The sequence below is a fragment of the Ursus arctos genome, unplaced genomic scaffold (assembly GCF_023065955.2).
Source record: "Ursus arctos isolate Adak ecotype North America unplaced genomic scaffold, UrsArc2.0 scaffold_25, whole genome shotgun sequence".
Lineage (NCBI taxonomy): Eukaryota > Metazoa > Chordata > Mammalia > Carnivora > Ursidae > Ursus > Ursus arctos.
Genome location: NW_026622930.1, coordinates 23,206,552 through 23,228,856, shown reverse-complemented (window position 1 = coordinate 23,228,856; position 22,305 = coordinate 23,206,552). Strand labels below are relative to the sequence as shown.

General features: G+C 43.9%; 1 protein-coding gene across 12 annotated transcripts in view; it reads left to right on the top strand.

The window, feature by feature from the left end:
- NRXN3 (neurexin 3) overlaps positions 1-22,305 on the top strand; it is a 1,447,961-nt gene that overhangs the window by 97,738 nt on the left and 1,327,918 nt on the right. The window contains exon 2 of one of the 12 annotated variants that reach the window (XM_057318696.1): positions 13,625-13,663. The exons of the other annotated variants lie outside the window; for them this stretch is intronic. Coding sequence (XP_057174679.1) covers positions 13,625-13,663 — 39 coding nt within the window. The remainder of the gene's footprint in view (positions 1-13,624; positions 13,664-22,305) is intronic. 12 annotated transcript variants of the gene reach the window in all.

Genomic DNA, 22,305 nt, shown 5'->3' with positions numbered 1-22,305 from the left:
CAGTGTCAGAGATAAAATATCAAGCTAATAACAGACTCCCTGCTAATGGGAATCACACGAAGAAAGCAATCTCGTTCGGGAGGAAGTCCTACCAGAGAAGGCTAAGTCCTGAGATTTTAAGAAAGCGGTCCGTGGGATTGGATACGCTTTGCGCTTGCTAAGAAGATGAAATAAGTGATTTGTGTTTAAGTGGTAACAGCTGCAGAAAAGAGCATTTTCCTACACCTGCCTCTTCCTAAGGGACCGGGGGCTCCCAGAGGCTCAGGCAAAAGGCCAGAGACTTAGCTGTGGGATCTAGAGACTTCTCTTCTGTGCTCCTCCCCTTCATTTTATTGCCACTTCTCAGCCTTGGTGGGTGCAGGAAACCAGTTGGTTTCTCCCACGTGTTATAAAGAGGAACCCATTCAGGGATGATGGGGGACCTGGGAGGTCTCTTGGCAATCTCTGAGATTTCCCTTCCCTTTTCTCAGTTACATTCCGGCACCTGCTGGGCAAACCTGCTGCCACTTGTTGCAGGGAATTTTAACGAGACTGGGGGAGGGGAGGGCTGTAACGTGAAAGAAACTCAGGGAGCAAAGATGCTGCTTTCTGGACCACCAGGTAGATCCCTGGGGACAGTGCCTGAGTGGCATGCTGATTCTATCACTCTGCAGGGCCTGGGGTGGGTTGCGTCACACCAGAACTTCGCAGAAGGTGGGGGTGTTTTTGTACGGGAAGCCCACTAAAGGCTGTGACCCCGTTCTTCGGCAAGTCTGAGCTTATGAGGTGGATGCTTGGGGGAGGGGAGGTCATTGGTGCTGCTGGCTCGGTAACAAGGCTTTGAAACTGTTGATGCACGCTGAGACCTGAGGCGGGGCAGTCGGGAAAAGGGTCGTTATCTGCTGCTTTTCTGCCCCAGTGCCCGTAAGGCCCCGGGGTCACTGATTGGTCCCCGCTATAGCCTTGACCTCTGCTTTTGCCACCTTGGGGTCACCAGAATCAGACGCCCATCTGCCCAACACCAACCGGTTGGACTAATTCTGGTTATCTTTTTTTATCTGTTCCTAGAAGATGGGTCACACTATGATGACCTCCCTCCCCACTTGGCCCCATCTTCACTCACATCAAAACTTGCTCTCTTCACTGGGGAGTAATTGAAGGGAAATATCGGACTCTGTGAGTCCAAGTCAGCCTCAGAAAAAATCTCACTCACTCCTTGAAACAGCTGTAGCAGTCCTACAGAGTCGGGAGGGCACATACTATGGCCTCCATTTTCTAGGTGAGGAAACAGGCTCAGAGAGGTTAAGTGGTTTACCCACACTCACACAGACAGTTCACAACACAGTTGGGATGACATGAGGTCTTCTGACTTTGAAATCTGTGATCCATCCAACATCCCACCTCACCCAGAAGAGCCTCACTATTACTGTGCTGTCTGCACATGCCCGGATAACTGCCCAAACCACCAAAGCCAGCCAGCCCGCGTGCCACGAGGCAGGTGGTGGGTCACAGATAAACCCTGAGACAAAATGCTTGCCGCTGAGTGGGCAGGGGACAGCGGGATCCTCCATCTAGGACACCAGTGGGAGGGAGTGAGAGAAGGTGGTGTGTGGGCAAGGGCTTGTCCACTAGGTGTGAGAAGAAAAGCAGTCCCATTTTTGTGCGCAAGGCAGGAAGGAGGGCTTGGCTGACAGTCGGGGTGATGGATGGGGGTGGGAGAGTGCATGAGGCGTGAGCAGTAATGTGATAGAGGGAGCACATTACAGGCAATTACAATTTGAATAAGTTATCAATGGAAAGAAGTAGAGGAGTAGAAAGCTGTTTTATTAACCCCCTGAAGTTACGTTCACAGCATTTGGAAAAAGTTTATGAATTGCTGTGAATTACGAGCTCAGTGAAAAATGCCGATGCTGGGAGGATCCCTGGCTGGAGCTCCTGTTGCAGGCGATGTTTTATGGGGACGATTTAAAACAAGAGTCTTATGTATTTTAAAACATCAAAAGAAGAAGAAAAAGAAAGAGCTCAGGGAGCCTAGTGAATTTACCTGCCCGTGAGCAAACTGTATTTTGCTATAAATCCTACCTGTGATTTCTCAGAGTTATCTGTTTTCCTTCTTTTGATACTGCACATTTCTCCAGGCACGCCGCCTGGGGCTAATGTCCTATGTGTTATCCCAAGGAGTGTTTTACTAAGACACTCCCTGGATGAGAACGGAGCTCCACACAGAGCTAAGACCACATATAACCACTGAAATCTGCCCCTGCTCCCCTACCTCCAGTATTTCTGCTTCCGGACAACCGAAGGTAAGGTGAGTCAGTGCCACTTACTTCTTTAGGACTCCTGCACAGCTCTGCTCATTCTGTCCTGTGTTTTCTCCACCACCCAACCGGAAGCCGAGGCCTCAGTCCCTGGGCGGGAGAGACAGCATTCAGCTCGCAACCAGGAGCCCCGTGGTTGTATTTGAGACATGCCATGGGCCGGCTGTGGACTTGTCCATGATTTCCTCACCATTAAAATGGGTCCAAACGTCAGACCTCCCTGGCTCATAAGCTTGGGTATAGACAGTGAGAGAAGGGAGAGAACAAAGGAGGGTGGGATTAGCTGCGGGTGGTGTTGTGGAAGGGGCCGGAGGGTGCGGGGATGTTAGGTGGCTTCCATAGAGTGTTTATTTCATAATTCTGTAGGGTAGGTGCTATCCCCATTTTAGAGATCAGGAAATGGAGGTTCTAAGAGGTTCAACGATCAGGAAAAACCTGTTGGGAGTGATTTGAGCCTAGGTGCCCTTGGCTCCAAAGCTCCTGCTCTCCACCACACCAGGTCCTCCGTGGTCACGTGGGCAGGGGCTGCTCACCAGCAGCGTCGCCTGGAAGCAGGTTAGAAGTGCTCCCTTGTGGCCGTCCTAGACCCGTGCGTTTGGAGGCTGCAGTTGAACAAGCTCCCAGGTGATTTCTGGGCACCTTAGTAGTTGAGGAGCACTGGGCTGGTGGAAACAAAGCAATGGAAGGGGTCGTGTGCCCCGTCCATGGTGAGAGAAGGCTTTATGACCGGGGCAAAGTGGGAAGAGTGAATCCTGGCCTGGGCAATGTGATTTTTCCTCATCTGTGTGCTTGCGAAAGGAGCCTCCCCACTCGGTACCCTGTAGTGGTCAGTGAGTCCAGGGAACGAGGAGGAACAGGTTCTGGGCCAGGGGGGAGGTGGGCGCACACAGTCATTTGGACAGTGTCCTGCTGTGCCTGAAACACGGGCTTTGGAGCCATAACCCTTATGTGAGTCTGAATCCTCTGGGTTTCAGCCAGGCTGACCCTAGAGCCTGTACCTCAGTTTCTTCTTCTACCAAATATGGTAACACCTCTTCCATGGGGTTGCGATGAGAATTAATCTATATGTGGAAAGGTCTAGCATAGTGTCTGGCTCCACACAGGCTCTGTGAAGCCTACTGCCCATTTCACTAGGTGTGGCCTGGGCGTTTACACAGGGAATGTGGGAGAACTTTCCTTAGTCATCACTCTTCCTGCGTTGCAGTTCTTGCTGATGGGGAAGGTACTAGCCTGGAGTAGGGAGGTGGGTGACATCTTCTAGGGCAGTGCTTCTCAAAGTGGGGGACCCAGACCAACAGCATCTACATCACCCAGGAACGTGTTGTCAATACAGAATCTCGGCCCCCTCCCCTTAACCTGCTGGATCAGAAACTCTGGGGTGGGACCCGCCATTCTCTGCTTTCACAAGCTCTCTGCGTGATTTGAGAACCATCACTTTAGGGGCTTGGAGATCAGACACCCGAGAAGTGCCTTGTTGGTGGTGGGACGCGTGCCTGTTCTGGATCCTGGAGCACGTCTTTTGTGGCAGACCCCACGTGCTCCAGTGGGCACCGAGGCCATGTTACAATTAAATGCTCACTTAGAGGCGGTCACTGTGCGTAGGGCACACAGGCAGCCAATTCATTAACCGAGAGCAACTTTTTGCAAATTAAAAAATGTTAATGATCAGTTTTGAAGCATTGAGAGCCTATCAGGGACCACATGCCTGGAATGAGCATTTACCATATGGTGCCTTTGGAAGCTAATATTGATTCTCATTATTTTAAACGATTACAAACATTGCAGGTGTTTTGTAATAATCTCCATTGTCTAATTAGAACATGCGTGAAACGAGCTCATTCTGCCTGCTAACGAATATTGATTTGAACAGCAGAGCCCTGGTGCAGGGGAAGGACTGGGGCTGTCTGGCCAAGTTGCCAGCCAGTGCCAGCCCCCTTTCTCCCTACATTATTAATCCTGGGGATATGGGGCATTTTGACAAGCAGGCATCCACGGGGCCCTAACCTGATTTGGGTCTGCTCCAGCTTCAGCGTCTGCTCCCATCAGAGCAGTAAGCTGGACACTTTGGAATGAGCTTCAGGACTTCTGTGGCCTTCCCCTCCTTTCTCATCCTGTTTCTTTTCTTTTTCAATTTCTACTTCTTGTTCATTTTTAAGCAACTCGATATCTAAATGCCTTAAGGGTAATCTGGAATTCGACATTACTCATTTTAGGTTTCAGTTACACACTCTCTATTATAGGCTTCGGGTCACTTCTTATTCTAGTGTTCCGTCTCCAGCAGGACTGGAAGCTCCTTAAAGACAAGGCATGTGTCCTCTCCTTACTTTTTTTCCACCTCAAGGCCCAGCAGGTGCATTATAAACACCCAACAAAGGAGGGCTAGTATTCTTCATGTTACTCCTAGTCATTGTCCAATGAGTGAATGAATGAATGAATAAAACAACTCTTAGGGTGCTACTTTGTACTAAGTGGGCATGTCATATATGCATGCCTATTTTCATTTATTAATCTGACAAAATTTCCTGAGCAGTAACTATAGCACAAAGGAAAGAGCTTTATGAGATGGGGTTCCTGCAGACTGGAAGCTTGCAGTCCCCCCCGGGGGAGAAGGTGGTTAGAGTGTGGTGTGTTAACTGCAGAAATGGTTTGAACCAGCTCTCTGGGAGGCCGGGGAAGGAGTCCCAAATGCAGGCAAGACGTGATGCCTGAGCCCCATGTCAGAGGGCAAACTCATGAAACAGAGATCAATGGGGAAGAGTGACCCACAAAGGCTCGGGGACAGCGGTGTGACCAGAACATGGGGTGTGCTTGTGGTGAGGGGCAGGGATTGTGACATTTGGAGCTAGAGAAGGAAGCAGAGGCTGGGTTACGGAGAACTTTGTCTACCATGCAGGGAAGCTAGGATTTTACTCTGAAGGTGAAGTGTCTGTATTAAGAGAATTAGCTTTGCATTTCATTTTAAATTTTTTAAGATTTATATTTCAAGGATTTATATTTCAAGATTATATTTTTATACTCTGTGAACACTCTAGAGCTAGAAACTGGTGGCAGGGAGATCAGTAATGGCATGTTTGAGAAGAGATGAGAGTCTGAGCTAAGGCAGGGAGAGGAAGCAGAGTGTAGACATATTTAGGCTACAAGGGTTTCCGTTTCATGTGAGAACATTATTTGCTTTTCTTTCCTTGGTTATGAACAAATAAAAATAGAAAAATCTGGAGAATAATATGATAAACACCTCTGTGCCCATTGCCCAGCATGAACAAATATTTACATTTTGTTATATTTGCTCCAAATCTATTTTATATTCTAAAAATTGTTTAAATTACAGATAAAGTTTCTCTGCTTAGCTTCATCTGCTACCTCACTGCCAGAGGCGTACGTTGTGGAAGATCTGGTATGTCCCCTTCTAGTCCAGGCTTTTCTGCTCAGTAGCTGTAAGCACTCAGTAGTATTTATGTAAATGGTTGCCATGCTTTTCTGCAGATCGCTTTACTTAGTGTTGATACACTTACCTCTAGTATATCCGTTTTGTCTGTTGTATAGTACTCTCTCGCACGGCTGTATTTATTCATTCCCATATGGGTGAACATTTAGGTTGTACAGTTACTTGGTTTTGCAAACATTTCGGCTAGTGTGAACATCTGTGCACTTCTCCCGTGCACACGGATGAGGGTCATTCAAGGATGTATATTAGAAATGGAACGGCTGGTCTTAAGGACTCTACGTTTTCAAACGTATCACGTATTGCCAGAGGTGCTCCAATGTGATTGTACTGATTTAAACCCCCACCAACAGTGGACATCCTGTTTCTCCTTGTCCTCTGCGGCACTTACTATTATGGGCCTTATAAAGTCTCGTTACTCTGATTTTTCTTTGCATTTCTTTGCTTATCAGAGATCTTGAGTAATGTTTCAGATGTGTGCTGGCCTGAAGATTTCCTTTTCTCTAGGTTACTTGTTCGTATTCTTTGCTCATCTTCTGGGTTGCAATTTTTTTATCGATTTGTTAGTGTTCCTTCCTTATATATTCTGGATGCCAGCCCTTTCTCTGTATATACACACACATACATACATGCACATATGTATGTATAATATAAAACATATGTGTATACATACACACATGTGTGTGTATATATATTTATAAACGATATCTTCTCACGTTTTATCTCTTGTTTTGAAGCTTCGTTTATGGCATCTTTTGCCAAAAAGAGATTTTTAAAACTTGATGTTGTCAAATTAATTTGGATCTCTATGGGTTGTGTTTTTTTTATGTCTTGTCTAAAAAATATTTTCCTATTTCTGAGTTGTAAAGCTCCTAAGCATTACCTTATACTCTCTTCTGATCGTCTTTGAAGTTTTGCTTCTGACCATTAGGTCTCTAAAGCAACAGGAATATATTTTTTAGGGGCACCTGGCTGGTTTGTTCGGTTTAGCATATGACTCTTGATCTCAGGGTTGTGAGTTCCAGCCCCACGTTGGGTATGGAGATTGCTTAAAAATTAAAAAATCTTAAAATATATAGATATATTTATTAAATATATATTTATATATAATATAATATATAGTATATATTAAATATATATTTATTATTTATATTATATATATATATTTTGCATGTGGTACAAGACATGGGGATTTTTTTTTCCTTTAAAAGCTAATTACCCCACAAAATTTATTGAATAATCCCACAGACTTCTGGTGTTTCCTTCATATGTAACCAGATCCTTTACAAATCCTAGTCTTTTTCTTTTCTGTCCATGGGTCTATGTGTTTACCCCTGAGCAGACACCAGACCGCTTTAAAAAGCTGCCACTTTAACCCCTCCGCCCCCACCCCCACCCAGTGCCATCACTTATCTCCCAGGATTCTAGGGAGCTCCAGTGACTTCTAAGAGGATCGTGATCTCTTGTTGGGGAAGCCTGGTCTCCTGGCTGGCTCCTGGGGAGCATTTACCATCTGCACTGTCAGTAGGCTTTGTGTTAAAATCAGAGCACAGAAAGCAAATCCCTGGCCTTTCCACCATCTCAGCAGTGGTCTCAAGATAAAAGATGAGAGATTTGCATTTGGCTGAGGGAGTAAGTGAGGATGCAATTGGAAAAAGTCTCACAGATCTCCATGGCACCTCAGACCTAAATGTAAAGCAGAGAGCCTGGCGGCCGGGCCAGACCTTGGAGAACTGGCTGTCATCAGGAAGGCCATGGGAAGCTGCCGGAGTTGGGCACCATATTTCTCTAACTCTGGGAGAGAAGACATTTTGGCCTTCTCAAACGTCTATGTGACTATACATACCATCTTGGTTTGCCTGCCCCAAACCTCCTGGAGTAGCCACTCCTTCCTCGGAGACGGCTGGTATGACTGGTTGAAGGCCTGCCTTTTCCCCCTGCATCCTGCTGCTCTCAATATCGCCGCCAAGTGCTTGGGCCATTGGAAGGAGGATGGGATTGGCCTAGGAGTTTCTGAGTCTTCCTCAGGGTCATAGCTGGGGAGGGGAGATTCCCCATCCTCTGTCAAAAACGTAAAATCCTAGATTCTTAGCTGTGGAAGGACCTGCCAGGTGGCCTTGTCCATCACGTTCTTTTGCATTGGGAGGTGAGGAACCTGAGGTGGGGAGAGATTCAGCTAGTCCGCGTTATACCGCTTGGGAAAGGCCAGGAATCCAGGCTCTGGCTTCCCACTCAAGCTCACCTTTCACTCTGCTTCTCCCCTTGATTGGAGAAAAAAAGATTTTGAGGAAAAAAAAAAAACTCTGCAGAACTCTTGTGTGTCCCTTCCCCTATTGGCTTTGAGAGCGTGGGGTTGTCTATGTCTTGGGACTAAGGGAAAGACTGCATTTCCAGAGATGTTTGTACCTGGAAATAGGCAGTTTCTGTATCCTCAGAGGTGGGTCCCGGGGGTATAGACTGAAATTCAGAAGGGGATAAAATAAACCTGCAACAATCTTGAACTTCCGGTTCCTTATTTAAAAAAAAAAAGCATTTGGAGTCTATTGGGGTTGTTTATTGGAGGTGAAACTTACTCTGTAGTTAGATTCTTTAAAAAGGTCATTTGTAAATCAGACCTTAAAAAATAAAGTCCTTTTAGTCCCATTGACCTGCACTTTTATTTGAAAAGTATTCTGGCTTGATTTTTGATTGATAGTAACTTGTTAGTGACTGTTCAGACTATAGCTTCCTGTGATTTATTCCAGCAGATGCTGTCTAATAGTTAGACCCATAAGGAAAATCTGTCTGAAATGGAAAGCATCATTTGAAATAAGAATAATCATCCAACTTAATTAGGTCTGTATCTTCAAAAGGGGGAAGCCTCTGCACACTTCTGGAGTCTGGAAGAGAAACTGGCACAGCATTATATCTACTGGATTCTATTGGTCAAAGCAGCCACAGAACCCAGAGTCAAGGGCAGGAAAGACAGCCCCTCCCTGCCTCCTGCTGGGAGAAACATCAAAGCCTGTGTGGCTGCCTGCCACAGCTCCCATTCCACCTCTGTCCATCTGAAACCCAGAATAGGCATTTGCCCCAGACTGTTGCTCCAGCCTCTCCCATGCCTTGTCCGAGTCTGCCCAAATCACCCATCATTGAGAGCTGCAGACGTCCTACAGGCCTCTTTCTGTCCTCTCCCTTGCAGCATCCTGAGAACTCAGTCCAGACAAATACAGTTTCAAGTGATTACTGGGACAAGTTTTCAGGAAGTATTCCTTAGCTGTTGCCATACTTTGGGACACATGAAGGGTTCTGGGACCAGGTTTTCCTGTTTCTAGTGCAGCTTACATGACCTTTTGGCATCAATAGTAAGAAGAGAGGAGTTTTTGTTTTGTGGTTGGTCCATCATACCTGCGAGATGAGTGTTTACTAAGTATTCCCTCTCTCCTGCAAGTGGCTGTTGGGACATAAAAATGCAACAACCCATTAACAAGGTTTATGTGCTTTCTGAGGGAACAAGGACTAGAAAAATCTCTGAACAGTTTCAGGCTTTTAATTGACTAAGATGTCAGTGCCATCTAAGAGGACAGAGGGAATCCGCTGCCTGTGCTGAGATATGAACGCTCAGCACACAAGTCCCAGGGGATGATGCTGATGAAGGGTAAATGGATGAACCAGGAGACTCTCCCCAGAACCAGGGAAAGCAGTAAGAGGGGCTGCTTGTGGAGCAGCTCTTCTCCCCTTTGGAAGATTTTTCATCAAGTCAGTGTCATCCTTGCCTGGATCATGACAGTCGCCTTCTAATTGGTTTCCTCATGTCCTGAACTCAGTTAATGTTTTCAAAATAAAATCTTGTCATGTTACTTCCACTTTCTCCCCTGCTAATAGCTTCCAAGACTCAGGATAAAAATAACCCCCCTAACATGGCCACTAACAAGGCTTGCATGATTCTGCCTGCTTCACTGACTACCACGCCCCCCCCCCCCCCCGCCCCGAATCTCTCAGTATACTTGCCCTTGTTTTCAGGTCTCTAACCACACTGGCCATTTTTCAGGTCACGTATGAACCTACTTCTCCAGCCACAGGGCCTTCACCTCTGCTGTTCCCTCTGCCTGGAATGCTTTTCCCTTATTCCTTCTCTGCAATCCCATGAATTCATTATTCATCAATCATTAATGTATTATAAGTGAGGAACAGTGAGAATCGTCACACAATCCTAGGAAATCACAGGAAAGGGACTGGCAAGCTTATCACCTCTAGGTGTTCCCAGCACTGGGTGACAATGGAACACCTTCATTGCCATGTAACATTCCGATTTGTTCCATTTGTGGTGGAAATGGGCCAAATCTGGTGGTAACCTTTCTCCTAAAGGCAACCTTAGAAACTTCTGGTGGAAAATCTGAGTCCTGGAGCGTACACTTGAGACAGGGGAGGAGAATTAAAAAGTATGAATGCCAAGGGAAAGGACAGTTAACACACAAATTCTCCCTCATTTTGTCATGGTCTGAGTTGGTCCTCTCTCTTCTCAGAGGGTCTTCGCTTTTAAGCCCTAGAAAACCTCTTTGTTCTAACTCCCATGATTTTACCCGATTTATTCAGGGTCGCCTGGTGAATTAAGAGAGGTGGGACTAGAATTCCATCTCTGGACAACCAGTCCCTTTCTCCTGATGAGGAACATACATGAGTCAGGAGTGGATGGGATATTTCAACTCCAGCTCTCGTCTTTAAAGTCCTCAAGGCACCAAATTTACATGTTTCTTTCCTCCATCTCAGAAAGGGAAACCTTGGGACCCCTTCCAGGTCTTTAGTGACTCCCTTGCCCCTTTGGACCCTGCCTCGCCCTCGAAATTCTCTGCTTTTGCATTCACCCAGTCTCCCTCCAAGTGGAAACTCATTCCTCGGGGTAATCAATGTCCCTCTCAGCCAGAACCCCGTTACCAGGGAAACCATTCCAGGCAGCCCACTTAGGCTCATTGAGATGCAGCTGCAGAGCCCAGGGCCTGCATAAGGGCAACTGCTATCAGAGTGGGCAGTTTTTGGCAACTCTGGAATATTTTGTACCAAGTGGGACATGGTAATTATGTATTTGTGGCTTTCATTATATGCCAGTTTAATTGTCATGGCTTCATTGTTATTTTTTAGATTTCTTTTTTTTTTTCCCCCCCTAGACCACTCAGCAAAATAGGGAAACTGGTGCCATGGGGCAGGTTTCTTTCTGGAAGGAGACACTCGCTCGGGTGGAAAAAGAAATCCAGTGACTTAATGCCATCTGATCGATCAGGAAGTTTCCACTAAACAGTAGGGTGACCACCCCAATATGGCTGCCTATGGGCCCTCACCAAGGGCCTAGCACTATGTCTATATGAATGTCAGCAATAAAAGCTGAGTTGGGTTTGACAGAGTCGTATACATGTTCTCTTGTAGAGCGGGGCCTTTAGAGGACACGGTGGTCATAGTTCCTTTTCCTGTTAGGCTTCATTTCCATACTGGCCAAACTCTGGCTGGGGGACCATAGGTTTTTGAAGTTGGACTTCTTTCTAAAATTGCATCTTTGCCCTCTCCCTTGCTCATGATAGCTTGGAAGTATGGCTTCTATTATTTCAAGCATGACCGATAATAGGCTCCCAGGGTATGCACAGGCCAATTTAAGTGGGTGATTTTAATAACAGTACCAGAAAGAACTCTGTTTTTACCAAAGCGTTGGACATCAGGTTTCTTAAGATAGCTAGCTCTGCAAGTGAGTCTCCAGTACGGTGGACATGGTCAAGTTACTTGTGATTTTCCTGGTAGCGCATCAATTGTATGATAGCGATGGCAGTAATAGCAATAGCAGACATGGATTGAGTGCTCATGTTGTGACCGGCAAGTCGTCCCCAGCTTTACCTACATCACCTCCTTTAATTCTTGCCTCACTTACCACAAGTTGTGATTGTGCTGCATACCACACAGGAAGGGCTGCTGAGAGGGTCTCGGCTCTGTTCTCAAGTGAGAGAAGGGACTTGAGAATATAATATGGGTAACATGAGTTTCAGTCCTGGCTCTACTCTTACTGACCTGTGGAACCTGGAGCCAATCACTTAAGCTCTTTGAACCTTGGTTTCATTTTGCTTACCATGTATTAAGCACTCTTCTAAGCACCATAAGTGGATTATCTGAATTAACCTTCATAGCAATTCGATTGTACTTTATTGGCTCCATTTTTCTGGTGAGGAAACTGAGGCACAAGGAAGTCACACAACTACTAACTGGTGGGGCCAGGATGCTAACCCGTGGACTCTACCTCTTGATCATTCCCTGCTGCTCTGTTGCGGGTAGGATCCGAATGAAAGACCTCAGTCCTTGCTGTTATCCTGAAGGGGCACCACTGGAGGTCTCATAATTTGCCCCAACTTGTACTGCTTGTTTAAAGACCACTATGAAACAATTGGCTTCCCTAATGCATTTGTGGTCTTAGATTCCTGTGGGAAGCCCCTCTCTCTTCTCTTCACTACAGCAGCTCTTTTCCTTCGACGGCTGAGTTTGTGGCTAAGAACTCTCGGGTAGCTATGCATCCGGCTGGGAGCTGCCCGGCTATGCTGCTCGAATGATCACCCTCATTTGATCCTGTCTCTTGGGATAAATCCCAAGCTTTGGATTTGGTGAGGGTCAGATTCTCCGGCCTTAACTGAGCATTCCATCTGAAGCTCACTGTTGCTTGGAAGGGCCTTGTGTCATGCATTATTCAGAAGGGTGGATGAGTTCTGGGCCAGTGCCCAGACCCTGGAAGAAATCATCTGGTAGAGCCAAGAAAATTCAGACAGGGGCCTTAAAGGAATGCAGCATGGTCTCCATTGCTCAAATTGCCTTTTTTTTTTTTTTTTTTTTGTATGGCAATATGTGTATTTATTACAGGAAGAGATTTTTTTTATTATTTCTTTTATACTAATAATTTGAGCCAGTTTATAGGAATGGGTAGGTGGCAGAATGTGATTCAGTAGTGTGTAAATGGGGCTACGGTTCATTTTGTGGGGCCATTATAAATTTTTTTCAGGTATAATTTCTTAAAGAAAACGATTTTCAAAGCTGGTATTAAGTCAGATTCTATGACAAGTAAGCAGTGGTTCTCAACCTTGCTGCACACTAGAGTCAATGGGGAGCTTTGAAAAATTCTGATGTGTGGTTCTCACCCCTAGAGGTTCTAGTTTTAATGGGTCTCAGGTGTGGCCTGGGCATTAGAATTTTAAAGTGCAGCCAGGCGGGGCCAGAGTCCTGGGTAGGCAAACTGTGCAGTCACAGTGCTTAGAAGGGCCCCACACTTGGTTTAAGGCTCCCTTGTTGCCATCTTGGAATTCTTAATAATTTTTGAACAAGGGATTCCACATTTTCATTTTGTGCCTAGTCCCGTAAATTACGTAGCCAGTTCTGCAGTCAGGGTTGTGAGCTCCCGGACTAGAGAAGCAACCCCACGTAAAAGAGAATTCCACGCTCGCCAGCTGATGGTCCTCCAGGAGCAACATGCCAATCGAGCCTAGCGCTGGTACCCGTGAGGGTTTGGACTTGCCTTGGTAATGTTGTAGCTTACGGTTCTTTTTTCCTTTTCAAGAGACTTTGAAAAACTCTTCCTAAGATTGTTATTAACCTTGCTATCCAGTACTGGTTTGGAAGTACGCTCCTGTACGGCTAGACACAGTGCCAAGGGGCCTGGCATGAGCCCATCTTTCTGGGAGGCCTCTCCTGTGATGGAGGCTTTGGCAGGTGGACTCACTGCAGTTGCCGTGCCCCCTCCTGCCTTCTCTAGAACCTTGTTCCATCATCAGTTTCTCCTGGTCTTTCTTGAATTTTTAATCTCTCCTTTTCTTCTGGCACTTTCTCCTCTGCTAAAAATAACTTTCCTCAAAGTACTACCCTTAACCAAGATGCTTTTTGGAAGAGGAGCTGCCCCTCACTGGCCGTGCATCCTTAACTCTTTGTAGCTTAAGTTCTGCTCCAGCTTCTGCAGGTACTTTTTGCAAGGCTGCTAGTTCCCCTCCTAATTGCCGAAAATGCTGTATTTTCCCATCGCGAACTTCTCTGATGAGTTTAACCGTGTCAAAAGGTGTTCCCGTGTTTGTTGTAAATGCAAGTTCATGGGCCCCACGCAGGCTACGGAGTCAGAATCTCTAGGCAAAAGGCCCGGTCAGTTGTTCAAAATATTTATTCTGGTGATTATTATGTGTGGTAATGTTAGAAACAACTGCTTTATGTCTAGTTCTGTAAAGTGGTTGAGACTGAGGATCGAGAGCACTGGCTCTGGAGTCCCTCTGCTAAACTGGAATTCCAACGCTGTCACCTACTACCTGTGGAACCTTGCGTGCCTGCGTTTCTTCATCTCTGCAATGGGATTATAGTACCGCCTACTTCTTAGGGTTGTGGTGAGACTTAGTTGTAATATACTAAGGCACTCAGAACTGTGCCTGTATATGGGAAGGAGTCAACAAAACTTAGCTTTTAGATTGTACAGGTGTGCTTTTTTTTGTATTCATATTTAAATTTTATTTCCTCCCAAAGCTAAAGTTAAAATGATCAACAGAGGAGGGGTGCCTGGGTGGTTAAGTCGGTTAAGCCTTTGCCTTTGGCTCAAGTCATGAGCCAAGGGTCCTGGGATCCAGCCCGGCATCGTGCGTGGCGCTCCCTGCTCAGTGGGGAGTCTGCTTTGCCCTCTGCCCCTCTCCTTCACCCGTGATCTCTCTCTCTCAAATAAAGAAATAAAATCTTTTTAAAAAATGATCAACAGAGGTATGCCAAGTCTGATGGGTTTCTATCTTTGGCAGCTCTCCATGTGGTTAACTGCTCCTGGTATAGTTGCTGGGAAAGTTCTTTTCCTCTTAAAGCGTAGTCCTCAGCCAGTTTTTTTCCTTCTCAGGTGCCACAATCCACCTGCGATGTATGCCATACTCTGATCAGAGATAATGATTTCCCACAGCAGGGGTTCTCAGCTAGTGCTCCTCAGCCGGCCGGGACTCGCTGATTTATTGTCATCTATAATCTTACTCCTAGTCTGGTAGTACTGAGTTAATGTTAATATGATCAACAAGAAAGCATTCAAAACCTAAATAAGAAATAAGACTTTTGAACTTGTAGAGAACTGATTCTCCAAATTTCTTAACATTAGACTCACATTAGAATCACATAGGTACTAAAAGATTAGATACTAAATACTAAAAGATAGATACTAAAACATTAGAATCACATAGATACTAAAAGAAAAAAAAATCCTCAATATTGCCCAGGTCTTACCCCAGATCAACTAAATAAAAATCTCTGGGCCTCAGTCCTGGCACTGGTATATTTCAAAAGCTCCCTGGGTGAACGTAGTATGCTACCAGAGTTGAGAATTAATTGATGTAGAGTGAGACATGGGGCTCAACATTGGGAGGTAGGAGAGGGGACCAGTTTCTTGGGAAAAGGAATAAGCCCTCGTATCTGTTAACCTCTACAACTTAACTTAGGTAAAGTGACTCAAATATATTGGAAGAGAATAGCCTACAAGGGGCCAAGAGGGAGCCGGAGATGGACTGGATGATTTAATGGGTCATCTCTCCTGTAGTTAATTTCTCTAGATCTCTCGTGCTATATTGATTTTGTAAATCGCTATTGTCACATCTGCCCCTTCTGCCTGTGGGGAACTGGTGGGTCTTAAAAATTGAATTGAGTGGGGAGGGGTAGTTTAATCAATATCAAGATTTATTGACTTGGGACATTTATATTAACTGTAGTGAAGTCAGGATTAATTTGAACCTTTTCAATACTTGATTAAGTGGCATGGTTTGTATTATCTACAAGGTATTTTGCAAATATCCTTTATGGATTTGGTACAGCTCTCACCTCCGCTTCCTGAAATGACTCCCCTTGTTGGTGAAGTTATTCAGATTTATATTTTAATAGCAATCAAATCAAAATACTTTTCAAAGGCCAAGTTGCTATTGTAGGAAGATACTCCAGTTTCTGCTTGCACATTAATTCTTTCAGAATATGTTTCTCCTTTGAAACACATTTTTTTTTTCTCCTCACAGGTTGAATTTTCAGCTAGTTTATTTTCAGGAACAGGAATTAGAGATACACATATTATAAAAATTCTATTCTTTGTGAGAATTTTGCCTGTTGCTTTAAAAAAGTCAATAACTACTTTGTTTAATTAAATAATCAATGCCTCCCCTTTTACCAAGAAGGATTTACTCTGTCTTCTTCAAAGGGCATACATAAGAGCACTTCAAACACAACCTGTTCTTAACGGGGATGTTTTTCATATCATTATGCATAACAGGGCTTCCGTGAAGAAGGAGAGAATTTTGAGTTGTCTAGTCCTGGTAAGGGGGATGCACCAAATCATCTACTTACTCTTTCTCTCTCTTGTCTTTTATGAAAAAAAAAATTAAATTTATCTGTAAGAATTATGGCCTCCTGTTGTGGGTATAAGGGGGATCAAAACTCGTGATTCTCCGTGGGCTCTCTACACATGACTTTAGACTTGATAAACAGCTCATGTGGCAGTGGGAGACACTGTTGAGGGAGGCCTTCTGGTTGTTTCTCTAAGGACAGAGTTTAGTGCAATGTGAACTGTGGAGAGCCAGGTTGTTCAGACAGGGCTTGAGGCAACAGCAATTGCATAAGAAGGGTTAGATTGAGTCTAAGGACTTGGATCAAGTGGGTCCTTTTTAGTGGTGAAGGAGTAAGATCCCCTCGTCAAATCTTCCAGGCCTTCCTGTCTTCCTCTTTGCTCTTCATGCATTTCATTTAGAGTGTCCTTGAGTCAGTAAGGTCATTCCTGCTGCTGGCTGCCGGCTGCTTACCCGCTGCCCCTCCTCCAATCTGGCCGGGGTTTGTTGCTTTGTTTTCACTGCTTATCACCCGTGACTTCTTGGCAAGGTCTTGTAGGGCATGAACATCCCCTCTGCATGACCCACCGCAAAGTACTTCTCTAACCTCTGATGTTGATAAGGGCTTGCCAAGCCTAACCCTTCAGTACTTGGCAAATGTTAGTTATGCCTCATCTATTTCCTTTTAAAGACGGGCTAAGCAAGGGCAAGACAAGTGAATGATAATGATGGTGAAGGAGATAACTATTTATTGAGAACCTATTATGTGCCAAGTCCTAGAGTACATCAGGCATAGCTATAGTTTCATTAAATTTTCATAAGCATGATACAAATAGGTATTATTGTACCTACTTGACTTAGGATGAAACTGAGGCATATATAGGTTGGTTAAATCACCCAGATTCAGTCAATGTCAGAGCCTGAATTTGAAATCAGTCCTGACTTCAAAGCCAGTCACAGCGTTCTGCCTGGATCTTTACTATTCAGCCTCCAGCTCTGTGCTCTGCCCCAATGGAGAGTCTGCTGCCCGTTCTGTACTTTGAGCCCCTAGGAAGCCTTGCTCCTCCTTCATTTACCCACTCTGAGCCTTCCTTCTCACGACTCTTCATTAAAGGAATCAAAAATCTAAAAAATTTTTTAAGCATTTTTCTTGTCCTGTGTGTTCTAAGTTACTCAAGATTTCCTGAAAGACGGTGTCAGATAACAGGCTTACCGTTTTTGTGAACCTCTTTTCTCGAACTTTTGCCAATTTGCAGCCTCTCTGGAGGTCTCATGCAGCCCACCCAAACCAGGGCTATAAGGAGCCTCTTCTCTCGTGGTTCTTTTTCTTTTTCTACTAATTTCACAGCCCCAGGTAGTAGGGCAGGCATTACTGTTCCTGTCCCATATACGAGGAGACTGATATACAAAGGGCCATGTTGACTTCATTGAAGAGATGGTCCAATGGAACCTGGATCTTACCACTCATAGCCCCTGGGTCTTGTCACCAAATCACACTACTTCTCAGTCACTTTTTTGGCCATATGCATGGACTTCAGAGGATAGGATACGATTTTGTTTCTTCTGTAATTTGACGTAGAGCAAATCATAGAAAGCTTGGTTAATATCTATCAGTGTCACTGGGAACGGAGACCAAGGGTTCTACCCCATGTTAACAGGGAAAACTCTGGCTTTGGGGAGGTGTAGGGGGCTACAGCTGGAGAGAATTAGGTGGAGTGATCTCAGCTGTCTTACTCTGTGCATAGCGTGGAGGTAGATTATGGACTTCAGAAATCAAGAGCGCTAGGATTTGGATGTCTGAAACACCTGACAGAACAGTAGCCTCAAAGATAGAATGTGCCCATTGCAGGGTTCATAAGTGCTAAAACTTCAATTTATTTTATAATGAAATAGGAAAATTTTAAGTTTAAGGTGTTTTAAATATGTGCCTTCATCCTAGCATCCTCAGATGTCTGATGTTAGATGACTACATGTCTCATATCGTATTTACACGTCTTGAAGGAGGGGCAGGGTTTGATACACATATCTTCAAGGGAAGGAAAGTTTGATAGTGGTACTTTCATCTGTTCATTTGCCCTCGGCAAACTGAGGCATCACATTGTAGTTGTGCCTGGTAAAGTGGATTTATGGATTACGTGATCTAGTTTTTATGAAACTAACCTTCACAAAATAGAAAAGTGTTTTCTACAAACTCCTTTAAGGAGACCTTGGATTGAAAATAATACCGATGTTACAAGTGGGCAACAAGAAAATGGCAGAGCTGTCACCTCTACTCCTAGTTTTGAGCTCTTTGTCAACCATGTTATGACATAAAAACAATATGTTTTATGTCACTCCTGATTAGAGTGACATAAAATCAGCCACCAAAAATATCATCAAGAAGACCATTTGAAATATAGATTTGTTTTCATCGTCGTTAATAACAAACCTTTCCCTAAGTCCCAATGTGCCTTGAAATGTTGCTTAGTAGTACAATGGAAGAACCACGTTGATTAGCAAGACATTTTAAAATATTTTTATTTCATCTGTATCTCATTCTTGTACATAATTTACCAATGTTTATATAAACACATATGTACAGACATACTATATATATATATGATATATGATATATATATGTGTGTCTATATATATCTGTACGTACTATATGATATATGATGTAAATGTGTGTATATATGATAATTATATCATACTATGTGTGTGTGTGTATCTATATATATCATATTTGCATGCTCAAATAACTGTAACTGAAGTGGTTATGTATTAGGGAAGAGTAGCTGCTATAACAAATGACTCCAAGATTTATTGACTTAATAAAATAAAAGTTTATTTCCTGCTTATGCCTGGGCCCAGAGTAGGTCAGCTGAGTAGAGAAGATATGCAGACACTCAGGGATCCTGGCTTCTTCCATCTGCTGCTTCAGTTATGCACCCAGCAGATGAAAGAAGAGAGATTGGAAGATTCGGCTTTTATGGGTCAGATTTAGAGGTGGACATATCACTTCCATCTATAGTCCAATGGCTAGAACTCTGTCATAAGCCATCACAAGCTGCAAGGGTTTGTCTGGGTAGGAGTCTAGTATGTAAAGGAAAATTGTTCAGAGAACAGTAGAACTATGATGATCATAGAAGATTGAGAAAGAGTGGAAACGACTTGGCTTGTAGACATTGGACAACTGCAAAGATAATATTGTGGTTAGAATCTGATGTGTTAAAGTTTATTCATCAACCCAGCAAATGTTTATTGAGTGTCTGTTATGTGAAGGCACTATTCTTGGCTCTGGTGACATAGCAGTGGACAAAACATAAAAAAATTTGTCTGCCAAAAAGCTTACATTTGAGAGGGTGTGCTGAACAAGAGGCCCAAGTGAGTGTAGGGGCAATGTAGAGTAGAGAAAAGGGTAAAAGGTGATGTTTAGGCAAGTTCTGATTTTTACTAGTGATTTGGGAGCATGCACTCAGGTCTGGCTTCATATCGTGGTTTCAGTAGTCACCCACTTGCCATGTTTTCTTTAGCAAGCTGCCTGACCCCTCAAGTCTCAGTTTCCTCCTGTGTAGATGGGGATAATGACAGTGCCCAGCACATAAAGACGTTCTGATAATTAAATAAGAGAAGAAACCTAAGGCTCTTAGTGTAGCACTAAACACGAGTAAGCTCTCAATAAACAGTAGCTATGGTAATATCACCAAGAAAATACTAACGATTATTAGGAAGGATGAAGCTGTCACCCATGCAGGTTACCATGGCTAATGATTTGCCAGGACAAGTTAGGTCTTACAGAACTTTCTCCTTTTGCCATCTAGCTGGTTATCCGGTCATTGTTGTGCTTAATGTTTAATTTTTTTTAAATAAAAGTGCATATTTAACAAAAGTTATGTATTTAAAATTAATGCCTACCTATAGTTGAAAATATTGAAAGTATGGGAAAGCACAAAGAATAATGGTAATCCCCCATAATTCTATTCAGACACAACCACTTTAATCATATTGGTATATTTCCTTCTTGTCTTTTTTCTACACGGGCTCAAGCTCAGGAAGGCACAGAGTGAGGTCTTTAGCTGAGCACCAGTTACTGAGGGTCAGCTGTGAAGATTATCTCCTGCCCCTCCACCACCCTTCAGATAGGAGATTCTCTGTAGGGGCAGGGACAGCTCTTCAACCAACCCAGTGGGCTCTTTGCCCCTGTCTCATTCTCATTCCTGATGCTTTCCAGCTACACAATTTCAGCTTCTTTATCTGAAATGTGCTGGAAATTTCTGTTCCCTGAATACTAACCAACAGTTTTTTAAAATTTTTATTGCTGCTCTGTACTACTGGCAGTTAGTGGGATCAGGTGTACTTCTTTTTTTTAAAGATTTATTTATTTATTCATGTATTCATTTATTTGGGAGAGTGAGAGAGAGAGAGAGAGGGAGAGTGAGAGCAAAGGGAGAGAGAGAGAGAAAAAGAGCATAAGCAGGAGGGGAAGAGGGTAAGGGAGAGAGAATCCCAAGCAGACTCTGTGCTAAGCGCAGAGCCCAGTGTTGGGCTCGATCTCATGACCCTGAGATCACGACCTGAGCTGAAATTGAGGGTTGGGTGCTTAACTGACTGAGCCACCCAGGTGCCCCTGGACCAGGTATACTTATAAAAATGTGTATATCTCAGAAGACAAACGTGATTTCTTGGCTTTTTCTTGCTTAGTCTATGGTAGTCAAAGACCCAAGGTGGCTCCTGGAAAGCACGGGCTAAATAAAACCACCATGGGCTCAATAAAACCAGTCAATAAATGAATCCCCCTCTATTCATTGAGGAACGAAGAGGCTCCATACTTACATTGCTCTTGTAGTCACCTCGTTCTCATCATCCAGAAATACTGATTGTGTGCTTGAAATTAACAATCATCAGTCATTTATTTGGGCTCAACTACTCTGTGTTGACCCTGTATGTGAGGTCCTTTCATAAATGTATGGCCATTATCTCTTAAGAGAAACAGCGACCAAAGGAAAGAGGACTTGGTTCAGTTGAAAGAAAACCTACCTTGGGAAGGGTTTGTTTTTGTTTTTCTTGTTTTTGTTATTGTTGTTGCATTATTTATTTATATTTATTTATTTTTTATTATTTGGAATAAGAAAGGGATAAACTGGCAACTGGGCATTTGGAACATCTAGGCATTTTTCTGAATCTGGTACTGATTTCATTTGGATTTTCCTTGAGTCAAAGTTTACATTTGCCTCTCACAGGCTTTCTTCCAAGGTATAGATAATGCAAATTGGTAATGTAAACAAAGCTGTGGGGGAAAGATCTTATTGCAACACTAAAGGCAAATATTTTCTTTATTCCTACCACTAAGTAGGTTTTCAACAGAGGTCTGGGGAATGACTTTAAAAGGTCTCGTAAGTACCTATTCCTTACAAACAATTGATACGTGAATTACAAGCCTCTCCTATCTATTCACTGAAGCTGGTACTTCATAAATTTTACCAGGTAGTGCTTTGGCAGTTTTAGCTATGGGGACGTAAGAAAATTACCATTTAAAATACCATTATGTAGTCTTTTTCCTAAATTAGGTTGGCCTTACTTATCCTTTATCTGATTAAGGTGGCTTGAGGATTTTATAATTGGACATGCAAAGTGAAATATGTTTTACACAGAGAGAAACTCAAGAGCACTTACAAAACAGTGTAGGAAACAACACTTGTTACTAAAGTGCAGAACATGGGGAAGCTATGAGCCCAGCCTGAGTTTGTGACCAGAGGTGTTGGGACTTCAACACTGGTGCCCTGGTGGGACTTTGTTTCTATGCCATTCACATGCTTCCTAAAATGAGATATAAAAAATTGGAGATGTAAAAATACCATGGGTGTGGCCATCTGCTATGGATTTAGATAATATTGAACTGTTATGAGTTCCCAAGCCCCTAAGAATAAATTTTGGAAGTTTTAGAGAGTCCTAAGAAAGACTTAATGATATGGTCATGAGAGGTTACTTCCTGACCACTAGATCTCCTAGTTGAGCTGTAAACTGGGGCAGGGTTACAGAGTGAGCACGATCTGTCCATGTTCTACAAATTACTCCTTACCAGGGTCACATGCTGGTTTCCCAGGTTGAACCAGCACCACAGGTGAGTAGAAATACTCACCAAACTGGAAGTCAGAGGATCCAGGGTCCAGCCCTGGTTTTGTGGGTTCTGGGGCCCCTATATCAATCACTTAATCTTCTGTACACTGAAATGCATCCACCTGTGAAATGAAATTGTTAAAGTTCTTTCTATAGC